We start from the raw sequence: 25,822 nt of genomic DNA, 5'->3' as shown, positions 1-25,822 counted from the left end.
ATTAAATTGTGCGTCGTCCTGGAAGGACAATTGAGGGATTGTTTCCCCTCTTTACCAGCAACTTAAACTTCTGGGAAGGAGCAGAAATTCCTCGGTGGACGCCGACGTGGGCCCGTTGCCTGCAGATCTCTGCACAGAGCAGCATCCCCACGTCATACGTCCTTCCCATCGGCCTTGTGACAAGACCACGTCCGCTTGTCCTTCTGTACATGTGAGAGTGCTGCGTTGCTTAGACAAGAACATCTCTCACGTAACCCTCTCACTGCCCTGGTCATAGAGCACAGACTGACAGCAAACGGACTCTGACAAAACCAGCCGGCTACGCCAGAACAATCCTGTTAACAGTCAAGGCCAGCTCTCGGGAGGCCTGGCCTCAAGCACATCACATCACCCCCGGAAGAGAACCATGTGCAAACCCGGGGAGGTGAAGGGGGGCGACGAGAGACTCCACATGAAGGTGTGGGTCAGAGACCTGAGCAGAACCCCTGGGGGCAGAGCTCCGTGTGGAAGGACCTGGTTAGTCACAGTGCAGAGGCCCTTTGGGGTGAAGACAGCTCGGAGGAAAACCAAGTATAACTCTGGCTGTAAGTAACTAGGAGAAAAGTAAGTCTGATCATTACTACTTTATCAGAAAGTATTCATTGTTCCTGGAAGTCTTAAGATTGCTTTCTCAGAATAAAACAAAACCTTAAAGGAACGGGAATGTGCCGGCTAAGAAGTGCAGGAGGCCCTGCTCAGCGCCTTCGTCAGGCTCAATGGCTCTGAGGGAAACCACATACAATAAACCAATGTCACCACAGCGTGACTGACAGACACAAGAGCTCAGCTCCTACGCATCTCGGCGACATTATAAAGAAATGACGTTGAAGGAAAGGGCCTTATGCGAAGACCTGCAGACCTAACACCGTCTTCTCCTGCTTGCCTGGCGGCCGACCTACCTGGACAGAAACTGGAGAGGCAGCTGCAGGTTGTCTTTCAGGGTCCGGAGCTGCTGCACATCACAGCAGAGGCTGACGTTGCCGAAGAAGAGCCCCGGACAGAGTTCCTTTGGGGGAGAAAGCGTGGAAATCAGGTCAGCGCAGTCCAACACAGACAGACATCACCAGGGAAACAAGCAGCGTTATCCACCCTTTCCCGTGCACAAGGCGCAGACCCTCTTGGCAAAGGCCTTGCAGAATTCTTTTAAAGGCCATCAATGCGCTAGTTCAAAGCTAAGGATTCACAAAAGTAGGGACAGTTCAACTTTTTTCTTATGTGGAAGCTCACTCTCCTCCCTTGACCAATCAGCTTACCTCTCCTGTGCTTTTTCATTTACGTTGGACCAGAATGCTATTCACTGCGTATCCGGGAGCCACTCCAGGGTAGGTCAATGCCTTTAACTATTTGGATGAAGGAGCAACATCTCCAACACCTGCTACCCTGTCAAGTTGATTTTAGATGCTTACGCCTCTAAACTAGTCTTTCACCTTGATTTTCCCAATTCTTCCTAACACCTTTGTGTACCAGGGATGGTGAAGGAGACGACAGAAAACAGAATGCTGGTAGCAGCCAAGGCCACAGGCTCTCAGAGGAAGACCAAGGAACCACTAAATGAACGGAGGACAAAGAAGCCACAGCCCCGTGGCTGCCTCGTCCACTCAGGCCCTGAAATCCAGAACCAGGCGAAGCTAACTTCCAGCCCATTTGGAAGAAGGTGCAAAGAGCACCTCTGAGACACCAGGGTCAGTCCCCAACAATGACCTGCAATGAGAAACTTCATGGGAAAGACGTGAAGTCAGCCCCGAAAACCCACCCCTGGAGTCGTCTTATCTCCTCTGCCTAGTGGTTTCGGGTCAGAGTTAACCCTGCAGGTGTTTCCCCTCAACCCCCGCGCACAGTAGTACAGTGGGGCCTTGACTTACGAGTGTCTTGACTAATGAGTTTTTTCGAGATACGAGCCATCTCTCGGCCGATTTTTTGCTTTGAGTTGCGAGCTAAAATTCGGGTTACGTACGAGCCAGCTTCAGATACCCCACTGCTAGTTGGCGCAGCGAACGTCACAGTGATTTGACAAAGGAGTAACTTGAGTTACGAGCTCCGTCACGGAACGAATTAAACTCGTAAGTCAAGGCCCCACTGTATCTCAGACATGATCACAGAGGCTCTCTGATTCGAATCCATGTTCCCAGCGCCCAGAGGACGGGCTTACCTGCACTAAGTCATACCCGTCCTTTGGCAGTGCCCGCGGGAGCCCGGAATACTCGCAGTTGTACCTCTTGTCTCCGGAAGCAATCCCACACTCTCCATACCAGACGCAGGACTGCGGAAACACCTGTGGAATCAACAAACGGTTCCCCGGGGCCTCAGCAGCAGGAAGCACCCCACAGCTCCCACACAGAACTCCCACTGTCACCTGGGAAGGGGTGACAGCAGGAGGCACTGCGAGGTCAACATCCTGAAAAAATTCAGTAAAGCAAATGCCACCCCCAAAACCTGGTCAGGCACGGCAGTGAAGGAGGTAACAGAAACGACCTATCTGCACGATTCCTATTCCTGCCAGTTCACCGGTTCATAAGGGAAAGCTGTAGTTTATTACTAAGAATTGCTACAAATCCACGCGAGGACAGGCAGCATGTGATGACTGAGGCACTGTGTCTGCACGGCTGAGTAAGGAACGAGGAGAGCTAAGCAATGGGAGAACAGCCCCTCTCTGCTTCGGAGAATTAACAGCAGCCCCTCATGACTCACAGGGAGAACAGAACCACCAACACCAATAAGCCCTCAGTAAGAAGCAGCAGCAACACACACCTTGTCCTAAGGTCAGGAGACGGTAAGCAATGTGCTCATTTTAGGGAAAGTCACCTCATCGATCTTAAAAGAAAAACGCACAGCCTCTCCCGTGGAGATTTCTCAAGAGCCACTCATGTCCCTCATGTGAGAGTCACGAGGCTGCAGGAACTCAGGAGGGAGGAGGTGCCGTGTGAGTCACCGGGTCAGCTGCCACCGGCCCTGCCAGCCACCGGGGCCGCGGGCTTGCACAAGCGAGCTGTCCCCTGTCCCTGGGGAAACGGAGGACATCCGACCGGGCTCCCAAACGCCTGGAGGGACAGCCATCTTAAACAACCTGCACCCAGGCCGCTGCGCCTTCTCCTGGGGCCGCGGCACAGGACCCACACACCCCAAAGGGCCGGCAGTCTGTGCTGTGGTCCTCAGCGTTGAGATACCAATCCCACACCAGACCCTGAAGACCTGGAAACATGAAAGAAAAACCAAGCAGGAGGCTGGGGAACATATGTGGGGGAGCCAGAGGGGCCGATATGATCTGACTCTGAATTCATTCGGGTATTTTAGAACATCCTTATCTCGACTCATGATACAAATGATACAAATGAGGGCGTGCCAACTATTCGAAAACACCACATACCAAACCTCTGGCAAGATGCTACAAAATTCCATCGCATTTTTAGGCAAAAAGAATCACAGTTATTTCCAATTCTAGGGAAAGTATTGTTCTTTCCAAGACTCTGGGTTCCAACTGAAAGGTCATTGTCCATCTACTGAAGTTTGAAAAGGCAAAAAAACTGACCAACGAGGACGGGATGGGACGGGACAGGCGATGCTGATATTGACATGCCATTTAAACAGAAGAAACCCACCCTGGACCTCACAGCATTCTCAACAGCCCAACATGGCAAGCAAGTCTGGGCCCGGGGGTGGGGGGGTGGGGAGGGTGGGGGCAAGGGGGGTGGCCTCTGGCAGGTCACCCATTGGAGAGGCAGAAATCCAGCCAACAAACCACAGCCGTGACTCGGGCATGACTAGCAGGAGGGCGTCTGGCGCCCACTTCCCCTTCTCCACACTCAGCAGGAAATAACGATGACCCAGTGCTGTGTGCTCCTGTCACAAAGATCACGCTTCCTAATCGACATCACTTATCTCTAGACAGAGTGTTCACCATCTGGGGGGCGGGGACGGGGAGGGGAGGGCGGGGTGCTCAGGGCACGGCTTGTTAAGGCCAATCGAGCTGCAGCAGGTGCCGAATCCCTTGGAGCCGCGCATTCCTGCCCGTGAATGTGGTCACACCACCGCTCACCTCACAGGGCTGGTGTGAAGATCCAGGAGGGAATACACATGGAAGTGCTTGGTGAACTGAAAGCACGGTACAAACCAATGAATTATTCCTAGTGTCTCCCAGCCGTGTGGGACCTCTGCAAAGAGGCTCCGGAGAAAATAAAACACCAGGCTCCTTTGGGCCCAGGGACACAACACTGGGCTGGACTCAACGTCCTTGGGTTTGCTTCCAAAGTCATTCTGCCTCAGGCAGCCCTAAGTCAGTGGGGCCCAAAGTACTTACAAGCCCTTTACAAGCCAGTCACGGTTTGAACTGCTCTTCATGTATGAACTAAGGAATCTCACAATGAGCTGATGAGGGAGGAGCTGTTATTATACCCATTTTACAGATGAAGAGACGATGCACAGTGGGCTAAGTAACTTGTCCAAGAGTGGCAGAATCAGGATTCAAACCAGGACATCGTTGTTTCAGGAAACAGTCTTAATAAAATATAATCTATTGTATAATTAAGGTCCTCATTCTAACATTACACTCCTTCCCACTCCCCACCTTGTGCAAAGCGCACACACGTGTCACACTGCTGCCCTGGGCTCAGGGCGGCCCCTTCTCAAACCTCTCTCTACCTTCACCGTCCTGTTCTCACCTCCAGCTAAAGGGGGGAGGCTGCCCTCCATCTCCCCGGCCCCGATGGGTGGTGTTCCTGCGCTTCCTCCACCAACCGACCGCCTTCTCTTCCACATTTTCAACCCCATCTCTCTTGGCCCCTTCGCCTGCGCCTGCCTATGAATGCTGCTCCAATTTCATTCTCCGTCCGTCAAACCACCCCTCACCCTATCCCACTTCCACCTACCTGCCCAGCCACCCCAGGTGCTCAAAAGGAAGCTAACCTTCCTCCGAAGCCCCCCCATCACCAGTCTCTGCTCCTCAGGGCCTAAAGCCAGGGCATCTTCCCGACCTCCCAGGAAGCTCCCTGGTGCAGCCTCCTGTGCCTCTTCCTCCCAGACTCCTCCCCTGCCGAGCCCGTTGCCATTCTTTGCCCTCATGGCACCTTCCACCCAGACCTGGGCAATGTCTCGGAGGTGCCGCTGCCACTTGGCGCTTCCTGAGCCACAGCCGCAGGTTTTCTGCTGCCCAGAACCTACCATCTGCTCCCCTCCCACCCGTCCTTCCCCATCCTTCCCAGTTCATGCCCCTCCGGCCCCGTCCCTGCACTCCACACCCCTGCTCCCCATCACCGCCACTTTCCACCTTCACCTCCTGACCCACCGGGCACAGTCCAGCACCCGTCACTTGCTGAGTGCCTTCACCAGCTCCCTGAACCTCAGGTCTGTGAAGCTGGCACGAAAACACCACCCTTTACAGAGACGAGACGGAGGACCACACGGGTAAAGTGACCCACCTCAGAAACGGCAGGCCAGACCCTACCCCAACCTGGCTGGTTCTCAAGCCAGATCTCTCACTCCTCTCGCCGCTCTGAGGCCACCCTCTTCTCTGTATCCCGTCAAGGACCCAGCTGGCATCTGAGCGATTCAATTTTCAGTCTCCAAATCGCCAGAGCACAGAGGGCAGTCAGGACATTGTCAACAAAGAGGACAGATGCACCTACAATCCCTGGATGTCAGGGCAGCACATGCTGACAAGATAGAGGGACAGGGCGCACCCAGGGCTCACACACAGGCCCGCATGCCTTCCTCAGCAAGCACCTGATAACAGGAGCAAGGTGTCCGCCTTTACCAGGATATGGAGCACCTGGTGCTGATGCCAGGTCAGTGAATACATCCACTCGGGAGGAAGGACTGTGCCCAGTAGGGAAAAGCACACCAATGTTCGAGGTCCGCCAGAGCCAAAGGGCACGCGATCCAACGGGAGCTCAGTTCTGGTTGGGGGCTCGATCCCCAGTAGAGGGCGTGCAGGAGGAAGCCATCATTCTCTCTCATCACTGATGTTTCTATCTCTCTCTCCCTTCCTCTTTCTCAAAAAAAAAAAAAAAAAAAAAAAGAAAAGAAATCAACAAAAACATATTTAAAAATAATAAGAATAGTTTAGGAAAGGCTAAAAAAATGTCAGAACTACAGCAACTTGCTAAAAGGACTCCAGTAAGAAGCTGCAGGAAAGCATCTCATCACATGGAGGAGCTCTGAACACCAGCAACGGGACCTTGTCTCCAGGCTGCCCTTAGGGAATCCTGCCTCCCCCCCCCCCCCCCCCCCCCGCTGGCATGGCTCAGTGGTTGAGCGTCCACCTAAGAACAGGAGGTCACGGTTCGATTCACAGTCAGGGCACTTGCCTGGGTTGTGGGCTTGATCCCCAGTGTGGGGAGTGCAGGAGGCAGCTGATCCAAAATTCTCATCCTTGATGTTTCTATCTCTCTCTCCCTCTTCCGTCGTCTCTGAAATTAATAAAAATATATCTTTTAAAAATCCCAATGAATAAAGTATTAAGTAACTCATATTCAAACGGTTACCAAACGTCAACCAGGTTACGTGATTTCTTTCTCGTTTATTTTTCAGAGCCTGCCTCCCCCCCTCCCCCCCTCCCCCGCCCCCCGCCATGGAGCAGTACTGTAGCATTTCACAGGTAAGGAAATTAAGGCTCAGAGAGTCTCTGAGGCCACATGGCTCATCAGTGAGGAAACCAGTGCTGAGAATGGAGGTTTGAGCACCAAGTTAGCCTGCTCCATCCTATTCCCATCCCACCCCCAGCTGCTGGACCGTTCACAACTCCAGTCAGTTTGTACATAAGGTGTATGATGAGATTTGGACAATGTGCCGGCCAGCGATGGGCTGTCCCATCGCTACAATCCTACACGTGTCCCTCTTCCTACATACACGTGGCCACTTGAGTGCCATTTACATCTTTTTCAGTCCAGCGCTAAGCAGCCGTCAGCTCAGGGCTCACTTTCTCAGTGCAGGTGACTCCTCCACCTCAGGCAGGTGCAGCGCAGGGCTGGGTCCCTCCCTCTGCCCTGTCCTGACGGGTAGAGCTCAAGGCAGAACCTAGAGACGCCCCCGCCCCAGCGAGGGGACCACACACATACGGCAGGACACTGGCGTGGAGGCTTGTCTGGTCTGAACTCTATTGAGGGAAATCTCTGGAACTCTGTTTTACAGCAACTTGGGGTGAACACATCCACAAAACAAGGAGTGGTTTGTGTGAGCACCGGGCTCACCGGTAGATGGGTGTGTAAGTCACACATCTGTCCTTAGATGGACTCAGCTATCTTCACTGTGTGGATAAAGTAGTGGGCAGTTTCTGTAAGTGACTCACCCAGGATCATACCCCTAATAATACCATTAGGCACTGCTGAGCGCCAGCACCCATGGTCTGAGAAACAACCCAAGTCAAAAGACTAACATGAAACTGTGGGAGTGGATGGGGTGCACCCTGTCTGCAGGCTTTTCTCCGATGGGACATTCACAGTGTGGCACCAGAGCCATGGTCAGGCCGGTGGGCTAATCCATCCCTGACTTATCACCAGCTCTTGGAGAAACCACACTAAAGCCAGGGCCTTACTGGCCACACGGAACATTTGCTGAACACACGTTCAACTTAGCTCGCTAACTGTAAATAACCCCCCACCGTTCTGAACCCGAATAGCACACAGGAGCCAAAGGGCAGAGGCCCAAGCCCCAGCCTGCCATCCACTAGGGATGTGGCCTGGGGACAAAGTTGAGCCCTACTCTCCACATCTGCAACACAGCATCGCACTGACCTTAAAGGTGTTCTGCAGATCAACCAGATCGACGAGCCCAGCCATGGGAGCGCTGGGCAAAAATCAGATGGCTCTTTTTCCTTCAGTTTCTTGTCAACTGGGATGTTATTTTCCAGTGGTTCACTGAGGTCATTCAGATACCATGAAGTCCACCCTTTTCAAGTGCACAGGTTTTAGTAACAACTCGGTAACCTCCCCCGCTATTTCCTCCCGTTTTCCTCTTGCCCACCTGGTGAGTGACCCTGCAAAGGTCAGCTAACGCATGGGCTCCTAGGAGTTCTCTCCCTGCTTTTACTAAGCACACTTTGCATTGTGATTTTTACACCATATTTACTCTTCTTCCCGTCAACTATGAATAAGACGCATAGAAGCTGCTGACATCACACAGCACTTCAGTGTGGACTGCCCTCTGCCTCGTTTACACGTTTACTCGTTGCATCTACTTTTGTTTCCTACACTGTGTCCACAGCAAACACTTTTCATTTATAAAATTAGTGCAAGACGGTAATTTGAGTTCCTCTGTGGCCTGAGGGGAAGTCATAAGATAAAGGACACATTTTAAAGTTTCACTCTGAAATTCCCCAACAGCACACTTGCATCAGCGAGGGTTTTGTTTGTTCTTTAACGTTTTCTAGCCAAAGCAAACATTCCAAAGACTGAAAATAAGAGGCACAGTCCAAACATCAGAAAACCTGCATGGCCACCGCTGGTGACTGATTATGGAGAACAAAGACACCATGTGCAAATCCGGGCCATTTCTCCGCCAGCCTCGGAACCCCTCCCCCGCCCCACCCTCTCACCTGAGCCCACGAGAGCCTGATGATCTGGTGATTGAGAAACGCACAAGTGTCCGACCCACTCGTTCAATTCCAACACTAGTCCTCTCTTCCACACGCACCTGAACAGTGGGGATAGCTGTTCATCTGATTGGACAGAGGAGGGAACGGAGGCTCGGGGATCACTGCTGGCCCAAGAGCACTCCTGGGAAGAGGCGGAGGCCAGACCCACACCCACGTCTTTTTAATTCACAGTCGTTTGCTGGGCAGAAATGCCGCTGCGAGTTTACACAAAGACGTAGAGCTTCCCAGGGAAGGCAAGCTAGCTGGGGGCGCAGGGGAGCCAAGGTCGGGACGATGGGGCATTTGAACTGGCCTGGAAGACAGACGGGGTTTGACTGCAAGTCGTTTGTTTGGCTGGAGAGAGCTGTGGTGTGAGGGGGACAGGGGCACTGAGGTCAGGTGAGACATGCTCTGACCCAGGCTCCCGCAGGAGGGAAGGTGTCACCCTTAAGACTCCCGAGAAGCCTCCCCTTTAGGAGGCAGGGCTGCCCGGAGCGCGAGGACACGCTGTCTCCACAAGCAGAGGGGCCCTTTGTCCTGGTGGCATGACAAACACTGCGAGCACAAAGGCCTATTCAGCGAGCCTTTCCTTGCTGCCCACTGGCCCAAGGGAAACCTACTTTCCCTGAGCGCGGATGTTCGGAGCGTAGCGATCACAGCAGCAGCCGGGCAGAGACTGGGAAAGATCACCCACATTCTCGCCATCCTCAGGTGGTGACTCTTCAAGGCTCTCGGCCAAAAACGCCAACCATGCCCCAGCTCAGGAAAAGCCGTTCTAATGGCTTCATTCCTACCCAGGCCTCACTTTGCTCCCTGTTCCTCAAGAAAAAGCTTATAAAAATAGAGTCAGGATAAATGTATATAATATCTATAGAGACACACACTCAACCTATTTCTCAAAACTGTACACATTATTTGGATGACTACAAGGATTTTTAAAAACCATTCAGTCTAGTAATGTTATTTCATCATCTGTAAAAATTTAAAATGAAGGAAAATCCCTCCAAAATGTATTGGAGGCCATCAGAGGACAGCCAGCCTGTCCCGCTGTGACGGAACGTTATGAGTGCTCAGACGGAACCCAGACGCGCTGCTGGCAGAGGTCAGAATCCTGAAGACAGCCGCCCGCCCACCCCACCTGCTCAGGTTCTGCGAGCCTCGCAGACTCAGTGAGTTGACTCATGAAATCACAATAGGAGTTTTTCCAGTTAAGCTTTACAGACCTGTCCCGGGCTCCCAGGCATTTTGCAAGGGACTTGAGACTCGTGACCAACCTCTGACCTACCCCCAAAGTCCTAGGAGGGCCTCTGGCCAGCAGCCGGGGTTCCGCCTCCAGGCAAAGGGGTCTCACCGTTCAGTGAAAGCTGCTGGGCCCTGGGAAGCCCCGAGGTCCTGACTAAGCCGGGGAAGTTGGACAGCTGCACTTTCTTTAAGGCACATCATTGCTATCTCTGGAGTTTTCACTAAAGCAATGGGGTCTCTCCATATATCATACCTAATAACGCGAGTAATCCTCTGAGGTGTTTATTGTGTATCTTCAGAAAAAAACTGAGGCTTGAAAGAGGAATGCGCCCTGACCGGTTTGGCTCAGTGGATAGAGCGTCGGCCTGGCCTGCGGACTGAAGGGTCCCGGGTTCGATTCTGATCAAGGGCATGCACCTTGGTTGCAGGCACATCCCCAGTAGGGGGTGTGCAGGAGGCAGCTGATCAATGTTTCTCTCTCATCGATGTTTCTGACTCTCTATCCCTCTCCCTTCCTCTCTGTAAAAAATCAATAAAATATTTATTTTAAAAAAAGAAAGAAATAGGAATGTGCCCAAAGCCAGTGCTGGTGAGCGGTACCCGCTCTCCCCCTTCTCCCGACGGGCGCCCACACCCACGCCCACACGGCTGGGACCCCCATACACACACCCAGGCGGGAGCCACCGCCCCTCTGGCTCGGGACCCTGACTGGGTGGCGTCCCCGATCCCCTCCCCAGGGCTGCACAGAAGCGAAGGAGTGGTTTCCTGGTCTGCCTGCCCAGCGACTCATCACCCCACTGCCACCCCCTGCAGGCAGGCGGGCACAGGATCCCAGGTCCCTCTTCACCCTGGTCAGGTTTAACCAGCACTGATCCTTGGACTCCCCCACCGCGCCCCGGTTTCCAAAGAGGAAAACTTAGATACACACACGGCAGGAGGCACTGCTGCCCAGGCGGCCTGACCCAGGGGAACCAGCCCACCCTGGGACCCCTGGGTCCTGGGGCCACCGAGTCCCCCGGGGTCCTGGGGACACCGGGTCCTGCCACCAGCGGAGTTGACAGCCCCTGGGACTCAGCTTCCAAAGACGCGAAAAGAGTTGGTAAGAAGCACCTTGCACCCTTCAGGAGACCGAGCTGACTCCTGTCAGACACGCGCAGCTGTTCCAGCCGGTGCTCGACGAGCTCACCCGCCTCCCCTCCCTCGCGCCAACCTTCCTTCCCCTCCTCGCGCCTTCCTCTTTGGGGAGAAGGGCACACACGGGTAGGAGCCTCTAAACAACGGGCCAGAGCGGGAACGCACGCGGCGGCACGAGGAAGGCAGTCAGGCTACACAGGACCCTCCCGCCCCCGCCTCCCCTCCCGCCCCTGCCCCACGTCCTCCACCCAGAACGGGGGTGGCCACAGCGGAACGGCGCCAAACAGGCCGAACCGTGGTCCCAGAGCCGCCCTCCTCCACCTCGGGGCCGGGACGCGGCCGGGGGTGGTTCCCCAGGGCCCGCCGCCCTCCTGGACTCTCGGCCCCGCCGCGCCGCCGCAGCCCCGGTTCCCGGCCGCTCACCTGCGCCGGGCACAGCAGCAGCAGGAGGCCCAGGGCCAGGCCGCGCGCACTCATGTCGCGGGCTGCGGGCTGCGGAGGTTCCGCTGGGCCAGGCTCGGCTCGACTTGGTCCGGCTCCCTCAGAACCCAGTCCCGGCTCCGCGGACACAGAAAGAACCTGTCAAGCAGGACCCAGCGCCGGGGCTGCGCGCGCAGGTTAGGAAGGAAGAGGCGTCGTGAGACCCGCCCCCTTCCGGGCGGGGCCGCAGCTGCTTGGCCAGGAGGACGCTCTGGGGCGGGGTTATGGAGGGGGCGTGGTCATAGGGGCGTGGTCTAGCCGAACGGGCGAGGATTTTGGGGGCGGGGCCTCGCTGGGAGGGAGGGGTTATGGAGGGGGCGGGGCCTAGCTGGGCGGGCGGGGTCACAGCCAGGAGAGGTGAGGACCAGACCCGGCCGCAGCGGCCTCCGGGAGTCCCAGCTCCGCACCTGTCTGCCCGGTCCCGCGGGGGGCGGAGTGGGGCCAGGGCCTTCCAGACTACGTCAGGTCAACTTCTGGGCTTTTCTTTTTAATTTACTTTTTTGTTGATTGATTTTAGAGGGAGAGAGGAACCCGATTTGTTCCACTTATTTATGCATCCATCGGCTGACTCCTGTGCGCGCCCCGACCAGGGCGTGTGGGGCGGTCTCTAACCACTGAGAAGCTCTGCCTGGGCTGGGCGCTAGCTTCTGGAGTCCGCCGGGAGAGTGTTTCTGGGGTTGTAGCAACAGTGTGTGGTTTTCGCGCTTTAAATCCATGCCTCCCCTTTTTGTCCTTTTCTTTGGTTGAAGATGGCGGGCGAGGCGGTGTTAGCAAACGGGAGGTCCTGGCGACGCTTTTTCCTGGTACGGCCCCCACCGCTCCGGCGGAACACGTGCTGACTCTAGGTCCGAGCAAGCTCTGCTCCGAACCCAGTCCCCGAAAGGGGTCCGGCCTGGGCGCGGCCCGCGCACCCGGAGGCGCGGCGCAGTGGCCGGGGCGTGCGGTCATCGGTCACCGGGGAGGGCGTTGTGGGCCCGGGCGCGAGGGCGGGCGCGGGGCGAGGCCCCTGAGTCACCCGGTCAGCTCAGCCCCCGTCCCGGGAGGCGCTGGAACCGCACCCTCTGCTGGCGGAGCCGAGCGAGGCCAAGAACCCAAACCCCGTCCCCGGGCGGGTGGGGCCAGCGGCCCTTTCTGAGTTCTAGGTGCATTCCAGAGAGACAGAGATGAAGAAGCGTCCTTGTTTTGTTTTGTTTTGTTTTGTTACCGTGCCTCTTATTATTATATATCACCGCCTTTTTGGACGTGCACTTACGTTTATCCCATGCATTTCTGGTGACATTGCCCCTCAGGTGTCAGTTGTTGAGATCACTCATCAGCAGCAGTCATTTCCATTTTGAAGTTACAGAAATGGAGGTAAGGCTCTCCTTTCCCCACGGTGGGCTCTGATTCACAATGAAGAGACTAAACACCCGTCTGCAGCACTGAAGAGCGCCATTCCCTCCGACCGCACTCAGGGGTCATCAGTGACTGCCTTCCTCCCCACCTCCTCAGCACGGACATGTCCAGGTGTCCGAGCCCGGCTGGCTGGGCACGGCAACTGCAGGGTTTCCTCTGGACGGCAGCCCTAACCCTTCCACTGACCTCCACTCCCCGTGGGCTTCCTCTGATGACACAGCAGTTTGCTTTATGCAGATGTGCTCAAAGGATGTCACTGACCCTGCAGCATCAGCATATTATCTGGGAACTGGTTTGAAATGCAAATGCATGGGCTCCACCCTGGACAGCTGCATGGGCAGCTCTGGGGAAGGCCTCCGGGTGGTCCCAGGGCACACACTCCAAGCTGCAGCTGCACTGTATTCCCCGGACCTGCAGGGCTAGTTAGCCTCCCAAGTTCAGCAAAGTCCTTATGGAAACAACAGCTAAACCCCTTACAAATTCACTGATGCGAGTAAAGGAGATTTCAAGCTCCAGACACATTTCTGGATGGGCAGGAATTCTGATAATTCCACCAGTCTGAAAACAGAAACAGATCTGTTACCATATATACAGATGCTTTTTCTGGTCAGTCTTTCCTACAACTTCAACAATGCTCAAAAGCCTAGGGTATATTTTTTAAATAAACTCTCTTATTCCTAAGTTACACCCCCCCGCGCCCCCCAACGCCCCATAACAAAGTAACCCATGAATGCCTATGGTAGAAACTTTGAAAATACACAAAAATTGGGAGACAAGAATAGAAAAATCATCTATAATTCCACCGTTATGGATAATGTGTCACACTGTGGTGTATTTCTCCTTCTATGAAAATGGTTTTCACATGGTTGAGATCCTAAGAGAGACTTTTTGCTTGCTTGTTTAAATAATAATGCCACTATGATTATATACACAATTCAACAATGTTTGTATAATAACTAAGGACAGAACGAGGGAAAATGAAATTATTAGACATATGCATCTTTATAAATGTGCAAAAACTCCCTCCAGAAAAATTCTGTTTTTGAAAACATTAATTAAATATAATATATGGACTTTTAAACAGGTAGAGGCATACAGTATACATTTTTCAGTTTGCTTTTTTGCATCTAGCAATATGCTTTATTACTAATTTTTTTTTGTTCATCCTTGCCCAAGGATATGTTTCCCATTGATTTTTAGAGAGAGTGGAAGGGAGGGAGGGAGGGGAGGTGAGATGAGAGAGAGAGAGAGAGAGAGAAACATCAATGTGAGAAAGACACATCTATTGGTTGTCTCCTGCACGCGCCCGGACCAGGATTGAACCTGCAACCCAGGTCATGCCCCTGATGGGGAAATGAACCTTCTGTGCTAGGGCTGACGCTCTAACCACTGAGAGCACTGGCCAGGGCTGAAATAGACGTTTAAAACTCCACACTGAAGCAAGCCCAAGTTCACTGGCCTCTTCACTGGAAATAGCTACAACTCATGACTTAGCGCCAGTGGTTCTGACTCAGAAGTGGGCCATTGTTGGTCAAACGTACGGTGACATGTCTTTTGCCCTCGTAAGGGCACACGACTTGGTGACTAATCCAGTCCCTGGTGGTGGGGACTTTCTCGCAGAGACGATGCCACAGCATCCGGATGACTCCGAACGGCGGTCGGCGTTTCACAATGCTGTTCCCTCCCCTGGAGGATTCCGTCAGGGACACGGTGTCCTTTGCCGGGGGTGGTTTGGGTCTCACCTTTCCTCAAAGAGGGCCCCCCTCTTGTAATCTGACCATTTCCTCCCTAAGGCTCTTTGCCAGTCCGACTTCGGGAAGGGGAAGAACAGCATTCCCTCCTGAAAAACAAGAGGCTTAAGCCCACGTGAGGGAGGGAAGAGCCAAAGATGGGAGAAGTCACTCTTTCTGATGAAGCTGACGAGGGAACCGGAGGTCTTTAATAACGTCCTTCAATTATTAAAACATGACATCGTTTAAAATCATCTTAAAGTATTGCCTTTCCACAAATACATAGATGATGTGGAGTCTCGAAGTCCGAGAGCTAGAAAATGCGTTTGTCCTGCTGGTGTTTGGTGGCTCAGCCGGGGAGATTTCTCTGGCTGCCAGTGAAATTAATTTTGTTAATTAATTTCTGTTTGTTAACAGAAAATTCTGTTTCTTTGTGATGGGGTGGGGCCACAACATTAGTAACAAAGAAACAGAATTTCCGGAGGATGAGGCCCAGAAATCAGGATTTTAAAAAGATTCCCAGGTGATTCTAATGTGCAGCCAAGGTTGAGAACCACTGTTCAAGAACATGAACTCACAGGCCCGCCTCCGTCGCACCACACAGACCTCGCATCTTCATGATGTGGCACAAAGGGCTTCCTTTCTTGTGAGCGAGCATTCGGCCGCTGCCAGCTGCCAGCGATGCCTAGGAAGTGCTTGGGGCGGCTTCACAAATGCAGTTCTCCCCGTCACAGCGACAATTATTTCCAGACCACATTTAAAAATACATTTTTTTTATTGATTTCAGAGAGAAAGGGAGAGGGAGAGGGAGAGAGAGAAACATCAATGATGAGAGAGAATCATCCATCAGCTGCCTCCTGCACGCTCCACACTGGGCATGGAGCCTACAACCTGGACATGTGCCCTGAGTGGGAATTGAACTGTGATCTCCTGGCTCATAGGTCGGCCCTCAATCACTGAGCCACGCCTGCTGTCCATTTCATATAGGAAGGAGGCAGTCCCATCCCCCCTCCTGTCCATTTCACGTTGTTTCTGCTAACTTCCTTTTTTGCTTCAAAGTTCCTCCTCAGTCTTTCTCGAACCAGAGTCCCTCTTTCATCCCATCACTCTGCAAAGATCAGCAGCAATCTAGTTCTAAACGTCAGTTGCTGTTGACAACTGCCGCCTGGAATCTGTTTTCACACATTCTTCAACTTGTCCCAAACTCCTCTCTCTGTGTGTCCCTGAACCCTGTCTTCCCCATTTCCTACCAGTTTCTGGCACCGTGTGCACCGTGAAATCTCGTGTGTGGAGAAGAGTTGACAGCAGACCTGGGGCTGCTCTCCTTAGAGATTCTTGCCTACGAGGTCGGCTGTCGGCTGGCACCTGGGGGCTCGGCTGTCAAACAGTTCCCTGCACTGACATCAGACTTTTCCTGAATGGCAAGGGCTCACTGAGCCCAAGTCGTTTACAAACCATGTGGTCTGTGCCGATGCCTGGACGTCTGGGATCTTGGCAAAGGCCAGGCAGAGGGTGCCTGTGACCAGTTAACTAAAAGCCTGGTGAGTCTCCATTGAGCTTCCCCCGGGGAGAGCACTTCATGGAGTTGTCACACTCGTTGGGAGAGCAAGGAAGCTCGCCCAGTGACTGCTGGAGAGACTCTTGGAGGCCTGCACTGCTTTCCTGCCTTCACGCCACTTCCCTTCCCCTTCGCTGATCTTGCTACACACCCTTTTGCTGTCATCTTCGCCCCGAGTATGACCACAGGATGAGCTCTGGGGTCCTCCTAGCCAATCAGCAAAACTGGGGGGGGGGGGCGTTTTAGGGTCTCCTGACATACTTAGTATAATTCACCTTTCCCCTCACTCTCCATGTTCAATTAATCACCAACTACCCTTAGCTCTGCCTCTGTTTTGAAAAATATGTCTGTATTCTCCGCCCTTACTGCCTCCATGCGGCAACTCCCGCCACCCTCCCCACCCCACCCCCGACTTCCCACACTGAAAGCAGCAAAACAATGAAGAGTTTCTATTTGTAGCATCTTCTGTGACTCTCCCGGGAATTTTTGTCTGAATAAAAAAACCTCCTGGCATCATGACAAAAGTGATCCCTGGTAGAAATAATGAAATCATAAGTCTATAAGTAACATAAGGCTTACAGAGCTGAGTCATTAATTCTAAAATTCCATCTTATTTAAAATCACAGAAATACCTTCTGATTAAACACAAACAGGAAAAAGCAGCAAAGGCAAACTGGGTAGTATATTAACTTTATTTTGAATTATAACCTGGAATATTTCATCAGACAAATGGACATAATGAAAAACTTCTGTGGTTGAATTAAACAAATGCCTTGCATAGGAATTGCTAGTTCTAAGAGCTCAATGAACTGTGAGTTAGATGAACATAAAACAAGAACCATCTATCTGTGTACAAACAAATGCAATTTAGCTTTAAAAACATTTTTTTAGAAGTGCACCCCTGAAATCTATATAATTTCATTAACCAATGTCACCCAGTAAATTCGGTGAAAAGTAACCCGTTTGCCTGTTATCAACCTATGAACCAGGAGGTCAGAGTTTGATTCCTGGTCAGGGCACGTGCCCAGGTTGCAAGCTCGGCTGCAATTTAACTTTAAATAACAGAACGTTTTGTTTTGTTTTTTCCAGTCTTGGGTGAGTGATTTAGATGAGCATCTTCCCTGCTGTGGATAATATCATCTCATCTAGACCACATGTGCGCCTTCTAAGCTAGAGACCTCTTGCCTACAGTCAGAGGCTCCCTTAAATATTGTCAGAGCTCCTGGATTCATTTTAATGACCCTGATATTGATCAAGAGCATTATCCACATAAAATGATCTCATAAATAGGACAAGGAAAGCATGTCTTAGTGAAAAACAACAACATTAAGTTTGTGACTTCATTGCATTTTTGTCCTTTGGAACTTTGCTATCAGTCCCCATAAAACTTTTGATTTAGATCAGTGATGAGCAACCATTTTTGGCTTAAGGCTCTAAGTTAGGGCTCTAACTAAGGCAAAAAATATTAAAAATTTAAGGCCACATTATTTTCGTCTTCAGAATAAATATTGCTTTGTGAAATTCTCATGGGGGGATGTGTAATTGGACAACTTTGCTGAGTAAAAGACAGTCAATGAGGAAACTGGCACTGCTTTGCAGCTACTAAAATATTAATATACGGGGTTCAGCAATCCAGACAAAGCTTTCTCATTGTTTATCCTGATGTGAGACTGCAGGCGTGTTGCATAGCTGGCCAGGCTGTGGGTTGCTCAGTACTGGTTTTGCTTGTGATAATGATCAAAATAAGCTAATATATGTTGGTTATGTTATTGATCATAACAAACTTTAGGAGGATATCTGCCAATTTCAAAATTATACTCCGTTGTTTACCGACTTAACGAGAATGCTTTTAGTGACACTGCAAGTTGGTTAAAAAACCCTCCTGGGGTTACATTTCCCTCCGTGTCAACGTGTGTTTACATAGAGCACTGGCGGGACACAGAGCAGAACAGGAACGAGAGAAGGAAAGATGTGTTTCTAAGTCACAGAATACCCGTGTTCATCACGGCGGGTTACAGAGAGAGGGTTAGCTCATGTCTGTGCACGTAGGCACCAAATGAGGCATGTAGACACCACTGATTGTAAAGTGCATCGAATATAAATTTTACACCTTTCTCGGAGGAATAATTCCATAAAACCCAGGTTTCCTTCTTGGAACCCACTAGCTCAAGAACATGCATAGAGGAACACTTACTACACACTAACAACAGTCTTTTATTACTACAGTCCTGCAATAGTGCCAGCGTATCGTACTTGCACATATCACATTGTATCCAAGGACCGCAAAGCCACTGTACCAAGCGGAGTGATGCTGGAAGCGCCAGACTCCAGAGCATGCCAATGGCACAGGAATCAGGTCCCGATAACATAACCTAAATAAAAGCTAAAAAAACACACAATCCTCACGTCCCGTGGTTTGCAATTTTCTGAATTTCCAAACTTGCCACTTGCATCCTACCCTTCCTGCAATAGGGACTCCGGGTAAACATGGCTTTTACGTGTTAGGACCAAGGTCCGGTTCAACTCACACATGAACACTTTGTCCTCAGAGTTCAACAGCCCCCTTTGACTTCTTAGTGATGCACGTTCACACGTCAGGTCTCTGAGACCACGGCTATGATCCTTGGGTAGGAGAAACACCTTACACTGGGATGACATACATGCATACATGTAAAATGTCACGGAGCTACATATTTCAGCACACTTACATGTAACACAAAAGCTAAAGTTCACTAGTTCATCGGAGGTCAGACCTGCAGCTTTTAAAAGCTTACAGTCTTTCTGTCTTCCGACTTAAAGCTCTTGGAAGGTTTAACAATTAGGGTTTAACCGAGAGACACGAGTGAGTCCACGACCCTGCCAGGCCCCGGGGAGTGGGCTGCAGGCCGCGTGAGCAGCCGTGTGAATGAGGAGGTCCCTGCCCGGTGCCTCGGGCACCAGGCACAGCTCTTCTGGGTGGGGAACCTGGGTGGGCAGCCCGGGCACTGTCTCCTTACAGAATCCCCAACACCGTCTGAAAGCAGTTTCTGTGGGCAATGCGGTGACGGTTTCTCCCTTCAGTCAAATACGCAGCTCAGGTAGCTCTTCCTGTGGCCTTCCTTGCCTCGCAGGAGACTCCGTATTCGCTCGTTTTGGGTGAGTTCTGCTGGAAGTTTGTTGGCCTGAAAGCAGGGAAGACAGGCATTAGCGGGTTCCCACAGCCGGTGTGGTTTTAGGGACTCCAACGAGGGGGCTCGGACCCGAACCTGCTTCTTTCCTGGTGAAACACCCTCTGGACTCTGCTTTGTGTTGAGGCATTAGAGGTCTCTCTGGAACGTAAACACGTCACCGGTCAGGGTTATTTTTTGTCAGGGTTACTTTTCCACCTAGCCGTGCCTCTCACTAGACGGTCCCCCCCGGGATGCCAGGGCCCATGCTTTTTGGTCGTGCGTTCTCGTTTCCGGCGCAACGCCCCGCGCATCTGGCCTGTGCTCCATGAACACTGGTATGTGCCCTCGAAGGGCCCGCCTGAACCTCCATCAGGAGCAGCCGCACGCAGACTCATAGCTCTCGGAGCGCCCAAGGCCGTGCTGTGCTCACTGGGAACCCCCACAACCACCACGGCTGAGCTCCCAGGAGGCACACCCAGAACTGCATTTCCAGTTTCTATATAAAGGTTCTAACTGCTCCCCGGCCCCTTCATTCAGCCCTGGATGTCCCCGTCCAAGGGCTAAAGATAAGACAGGGGTGGTGCTTCCAGCTGCCTTATCACTCCCCAATGGAAGCTAATCTCAGCATCTCGGGAAGAGATAAGCAGAGATACGCTGTCATCAAGCAGGTCAGTGGCAGGAACAGGAGAGGACCCATGGATGACGTGGAGTGAAGGAGACCCTGGCTGTTCACTGTACTTCCTGATAGTTTCTTTCAAAGTGTCAGGATGGGCTCCTTGCTTTTGTTCTCCTTATGAATAAAATCAGACACAGTAGCAGATGCGTATAAAAATTCAAGTGGCAGGAAAGTATACAATAAAAATAGCTTTCGCCACACCCACTTCCTCCTTCTAAGTGAGCGGCTTAGCCCTGGCTGGTGTGGCTCCGTTGGTTGAGCATCGTCCTGGCACCAAAAGGCTGCTGGTTCGATTCCCAGTCAGGGCGCATACCTGGGTGGCGGGTTCGATCTTGTCAGGGCACCTACGGAAGGCAACCATTGACGTTTCTCTCTCTAAAAATAAATTTAAAAGTCTTTAAACAAAAAACAGAAGTGAGCAGTGTCGTGTGCTTCTTCAAGACCTGTCCTAGGCTCCTGCCCCCACCCCACCCCACTGGACAGCTCATGCAAATGTTGGATAAGAGGAAATACGACGACAATCGTGTTTTTTTCCTATGGCTACTGCGCATCTTCCACCTCCAGATTTGGCCTAACGGTAAACCAAAGAGTTTGAGATGTAAAAAGACATGAGTTGGTTCTGTAACAGGGCAGTGAAGTCCTGTTAACAACATAAAAGTGACACTTTCCCATGCAGACACCAAACCGAGCACCAGCAATCCTCAGCATGTGACCATCCAGCCTCCGGGGGTGGCGGTAACGACCAGACTCTGACATTTTCAGGGCACTTTGTGGATAACAGGACCCTCGTAACCCCGCCCCCACACTGCTGCCCCCCCCCCCCCACTGCCTCCCCACCCCTGGAGCTGCGCCCTTGTTAGCTGAAACCCACGGATAATACAGGGCTTTATTTATTTTTATTTTTAAAAAATATATATTTTATTGATTTTTTTACAGAGAGGAAGGGAGAGAGATAGTTAGAAACATCGATGAGAGAGAGACATCGATCAGCTGCCTCCTGCACACTCCCCACCGGGGATGTGCCCACCATTAAGGTACATGTCCTTGACCGGAATCGAACCTGGGACCCTTGAGTCCGCAGCCCGACGCTCTATCCACTGAGCCAAACCAGTTAGGGCGTATTTTATTGATTTTTTACAGAGAGGAAGGGAGAGGGATAGAGAGTTAGAAACATCGATGAGAGAGAAACATCGATCAGCTGCCTCCTGCACACTCCCTACTGGGGATGTGCCCGCAACCAAGGTACATGCCTTTGACCGGAATTGAACCTGAGACCTTTCAGCCTGCAGGCCGATACTCTATCCACTGAGCCAAACCGGTCAGGGCAATACAGGGTTTTAGAGTAATTCTCTGGGTCCAGCCAGGCCAGCATGGCTCGTGGCTGAGCGACGACCTATGAACCAGGAGGCCCCAGTTTGATTCCCAGTCAAGGGCACATAGCTGGGTTTTGGGGTCGATCCCCAGTGCAGGAGGCAGCCAATCGATGATTCTCTCTCGTCATTGATGTTTCTATCTCCCCCTCTCCCTTCCTCTCTGAAATCAGTACGTTCAGTGTAATTCTCTGGCCCAAAGGGACTGCTCACCCACAACCCAGTCACCACCCTGCCTGCCATTTCTAGGCGGAAGTGCGAGGAGAGCCACAGGAGCCAGAGAGGCGTTACCTTGGTTACGGCAGACACTGCCTTACCTCTGCACAGGTGCCTGATGGAGTGGAAAGACGCGCAAGGCAGGCCCGTACCTTGTTTCTCAGGGCTGGGTCTGCCCCCGCCTCCAGGAGCAGCGCGACGGTCTTAACGTTCCCGCTGAGCACAGCCGCGTGGAGCGCCGACGTCCCGTTCTAAGAGGAAAGACGGTGCGTCAGAGTGACTCAGCCCGCAGCACTCGCCGGCCTTATGCTCCCCGATGCCCCCTCTCCAGTCACATCAGCCTCTGACACAGTGCGCCCAGGTGCACAGCGGGTGGCCAGTGTAAGTGCTGCCAATGCTCTTTTCTTTAAAAAAATTTTATTTATTTTTTTATTTTTTATTTCAGAGCAGAAGGGAAATGAGGAGAGAGAGAAACGTCCATGATGAGAGAGACTCATGGACCGGCTGCCTCCTGCACGGCCCTCACTGGGGATCGAGCCCACAACCCGGGCCTGTGCTCTGACTGGGAATCCAACCATGACCTCCTGGTTCACAGGCCAACGCTCAACCACTGAGCCACGCTGCCGGTCCAAGAATCTTCATTTCCAACCCCTTTCTCTTACAGACGGGCACAATTCCTTACCTTCAAAATGCCAAGGGAGGGGGAGAATTTCAGCAGCTCCTGGATGACGTCGTGGTAGCCCTTGTTGGCGGCCTTCAGCAAGGCCGTGGAGCCGTCCTTCAGGACAGGGAAACGGGGGCATTCAGAGCGAGCCGGGCTGAGCACGAGGGCCATGCACAGACCTGCCAGGCCCGACCCTAGGAGCCTCCTAGCGCACACGCAGCCACCGAGTCTGCTTTAGGGGCACCAGACAAAACCGGTGACTTCTTATGTCATCTCAGGGCCCTGCTCTGTGGGAATTCGCACTCTCCCAGCCCCTTGGAACTCTGGGTAAGGAACAATGGACTAGAGGCACCTCTGTCGTTCGTGACCGAGCAGCCCTGTTGATCTGCTTGCAGTGACTTAACAATTCTTGAACTGTATTGGCTGTTCTCAAGCGTTAAAGGGGCTTTTCGTTTTGTCTTTTCTCGCCTGCAGCCTTGCTCTCCTCTGCCCTGGGTGTCTGTCTGCCTGTGGTGGTGGGTGGGTGGATGCGGGGCGGGGAGAGGGGGTGGAGGAGGGGAGGGTAGACTGAAATCTGTTTAAAAGAATGCAAGGACAAGCTGAGAAATTAACCGCCCGCTCCTGCCATCACTTGGCGTGAGCAGAGACCTTGCACATTCTTTTCCTCCTGCCTTGGCGTACCGATGGCGGCACCGGGAGGTTTCGCTCACAGCCCCCTCCGGCGGAAAGGAGACGGCCGCCCACCTCGCCCAAGGCTTAGCGGGAGTCGGGAAGAAAGGAGGAAACAGGGGTTTCTTTTCTGGCTTCAGAGTCGGTGGGAAGAGGAACAGTGGGAGAGGGGAGATGAAGTGGCCAGGAGCGCACCCCTGTTTCCTCTTTTTGGGGTCTGACTGGGAAAGAGGGGGGTCACATAAGCAGAGCCATGCCAAGGACAGAGGCCAGACACTGTGAAAAAATAAATAAATAAAAAGCAAGCAGCAAGCCACCCTTGGCTCCTATGGGGCGAGGCCTGCTGTGGGGTGAGGTGACCCCGGGCTCTGTGGCTGGGGCTGAGCGAGGGGGGTCCGCCTGGAGCACTGAGGGACCCCAAACCACAGGCACCCACGCCGGGCCAGCTGCACTGGGGCAAGTGCCAGCAGGAGGTGCAGTGCCCCCTGGAGCAGCCACCAGGGACACCCCCCAAGGAGCCGGGGCCCAGGCTCCTACGCCCCCTCCCCACCGTCCATCCAGAAGTCTGCTCAGTGGGGGAGCACCACAGAGGAGTTACACAGGCTCTGGTTTTGTTTTCCTTAGAGAGCGGAGCAGCACTAGGTTTCAACAGATTCACACGGTTAGTTTCCTGCTGAAGAGCAGGTGGAGGGGGGGAGAAAACCCAGCTGGGCACGACCACATACAGCCGCGTGGTCTCCGGGTCTAGGCTGCCATGGTTTGGGGCCTCGGTGCGTGCATTTCCCCTGGACCCCCTCCCGTCCCCGCCCCTGCCCGGCCCGTGCATGCATAACCGCCCCCCACCCCCACCCCGGGACCCACGGTGCGTGCGTTTCCCCTGGACTCCCTCCCCCGCCCCTGCCCGGCCCGTGCATGCATAACCGCCCCCCACCTCCGGGACCCACGGTGCGTGCATTTCCCTGGGCCCGAGCTGTGCAGCTTTCACTCAGACTCACGTCTCGGGCGGCGTCGCGGTCGGCTCCCCGCAGCAGCATCACCCTCACCACCTCGCTGTGGCCCATCTGCGATGCGATCCACAGCGGTGCCGTCCCATCCTGCAGCGAGAGGACCACACGGCATCCACATGCTGCCTACACGGCAGCCACACAGTGTCCACACAGCAGCCACACGGCATCCACATGGCAGCCACATGGCAGCCACATGGCATCCACACGGCGTCTACACGGCGTCCACATGGCAACCACATGGCGTCCACACAGCGTCCACATGGCAGCCACACGGCGTCCACACAGCGTCCACATGGCAGCCACACGGCGTTCACACAGCGTCCACATGGCAGCCACATGGCGTCCACACAGCGTCCACATGGCAGCCACACGGCGTCCACACAGCGTCCACATGGCATCACACGGCGTCATGGCAGCCACACGGCGTCCATAGGGCAGCCACATGGTGTCACACAGCATCCACACAGCAGCCACACGGCGTCCACATGGCAGCCACACGGCGTCCATAGGGCAGCCACACGGCAGCCACACAGCAGCCACACGGCCTCCGCACGGCTTCCACACGGCAGCCACATGCACCATGATTTCACCGGCAGAGAGGATGGCAGGGCCGTGGGTGGTGGAACCAGCGTGTCTCAGTCCCCAGCGCGGAAGCTCAGGGACCAGCCGGCTGGACAAGCAGCACAGGGAGGAGACCCCCCACCTCAATGCCAGGGGCCGCTGACCTCTGAGAGCACAGGTCGCTCTGGAGAGAAGGGCAAGAGGGAGGAGGGCCCAGAACTGCCTAAACGGAGGTAACTAAGATAATGTGGCCCAAAGAGGCTGCTGGTCAGACAAGACCGAGTTACTCATCCGTGGGGACGCGGGCTGAGAGCAGGATGATTCAGCTACAGGACACACAGGTCGTTTCCTGCTGAGGATGTGACTTCACTCGGCTCTGCTACTCGCAGCAGGCACAGGACTGCCGCCCACTGCTGTCCGGCAAAGGGACGGGGACAACGGCGTTGGCGCGGGTGGAGGATGAGGGCATGTCGGAGCCCAGAGGACCCGAGGGTGCTGGGTACGAGGACACGGCACCTCTGTTCTTGCAGAGATGTGGGGAAGAGGGGCTGAAACGGGTGGAAGGATCTGAAACACCTCGCCCTCCTCCATCCTTCAATCTGCACATCGTGCATCAATGCAGACACATCCTCGATTGGTACTCTCAGTTCACAAAGCACTTCTCCATCCATTATTTAATTGGATTCTCCCAACTCAGGAGAACCATTCATTCACTCATTCAACCACCCGGCAACTATTAAGCATCTTCCGAGTCTCCGGCAGCCAGAGCTAAAAATAAGACGTGACTGCCCCGTGGAAGGACCTATGAACCAGCAGCTCACGGTTTGATTCTGGTGGGGGCACAGGCCCGGGTTGTGGGCTCCATCCCCAGGGTGGGGCGTGCAGGAGGCAGCCGATCCATGACTCTCTCCCATCACTGTTTCTACCCCTCTCTCCCCCTTCCTCTCTGAAATCAGTAAAACATATTTAAAAATAAGACGTGATCCCTGCTCCGACAGGAGCTAAGCTAGCAGAGAGGCGACGGAATCTGAGTCTGACCTCAGGGCTCCAATAAAGTGTGGACACAGAGCCCCGAGAACCAGGAATGGCCTCTCACGTGCGGGTGACGGGTCAGCTCCCAGGTGGGCGTTGGCGTCTGAGCTGGGTCTTGAAGGACTAGGATTTTGTCAGGGGGGTGAAGGGACAAGGGGACCCATGGAGATGGAACATGTCCAGTCCCAGTGACCTGGACAGGAGGGGCTGGGTCAGGCAGGGTGGGCGATCCAGACGGTGTGGCCACAAGGGCGTGGGCGGGGCCCGAGGGGAGTGGGCGGGGCCCGAGGGGAGTGGGCGGGGCCCGAGGGGAGTGGGCGGGGCCCGAGGGGCGTGG

At 53.5% G+C, this 25,822-nt stretch overlaps 2 protein-coding genes across 3 annotated transcripts in view; both read right to left on the bottom strand.

Annotated features, from left to right (window-relative positions):
* Positions 1-11,579, bottom strand: part of NPC1 (NPC intracellular cholesterol transporter 1) — a 38,473-nt gene extending 26,894 nt beyond the window's left edge. The window contains exons 1-3 of the mRNA XM_081096693.1: positions 11,402-11,579; positions 2,189-2,311; positions 939-1,045 (exon numbers count right to left, since the gene is read on the bottom strand). Coding sequence (XP_080952819.1) covers positions 939-1,045; positions 2,189-2,311; positions 11,402-11,455 — 284 coding nt within the window. The 5' untranslated portion in view covers positions 11,456-11,579. The remainder of the gene's footprint in view (positions 1-938; positions 1,046-2,188; positions 2,312-11,401) is intronic.
* Positions 11,580-16,816: 5,237 nt separating this feature from the next.
* Positions 16,817-25,822, bottom strand: part of ANKRD29 (ankyrin repeat domain 29) — a 29,675-nt gene continuing 20,669 nt past the window's right edge. The window contains exons 7-10 of one of the 2 annotated variants that reach the window (XM_081096435.1): positions 23,881-23,979; positions 22,235-22,330; positions 21,705-21,803; positions 16,817-19,302 (exon numbers count right to left, since the gene is read on the bottom strand). In XM_081096435.1, the coding sequence (XP_080952561.1) occupies positions 19,198-19,302; positions 21,705-21,803; positions 22,235-22,330; positions 23,881-23,979 (399 nt within the window). In that variant the 3' untranslated portion in view covers positions 16,817-19,197. The remainder of the gene's footprint in view (positions 19,303-21,704; positions 21,804-22,234; positions 22,331-23,880; positions 23,980-25,822) is intronic. The other variant, XM_081096436.1, reaches the window with a different exon arrangement.

This window comes from Myotis nattereri, assembly GCF_964212035.1.
Source record: "Myotis nattereri genome assembly, chromosome: 8".
In the NCBI taxonomy this organism is placed as follows: domain Eukaryota; kingdom Metazoa; phylum Chordata; class Mammalia; order Chiroptera; family Vespertilionidae; genus Myotis; species Myotis nattereri.
Note: the sequence above shows the minus strand (reverse complement) of the source record. Positions and strands in the feature narration are given on the sequence as shown.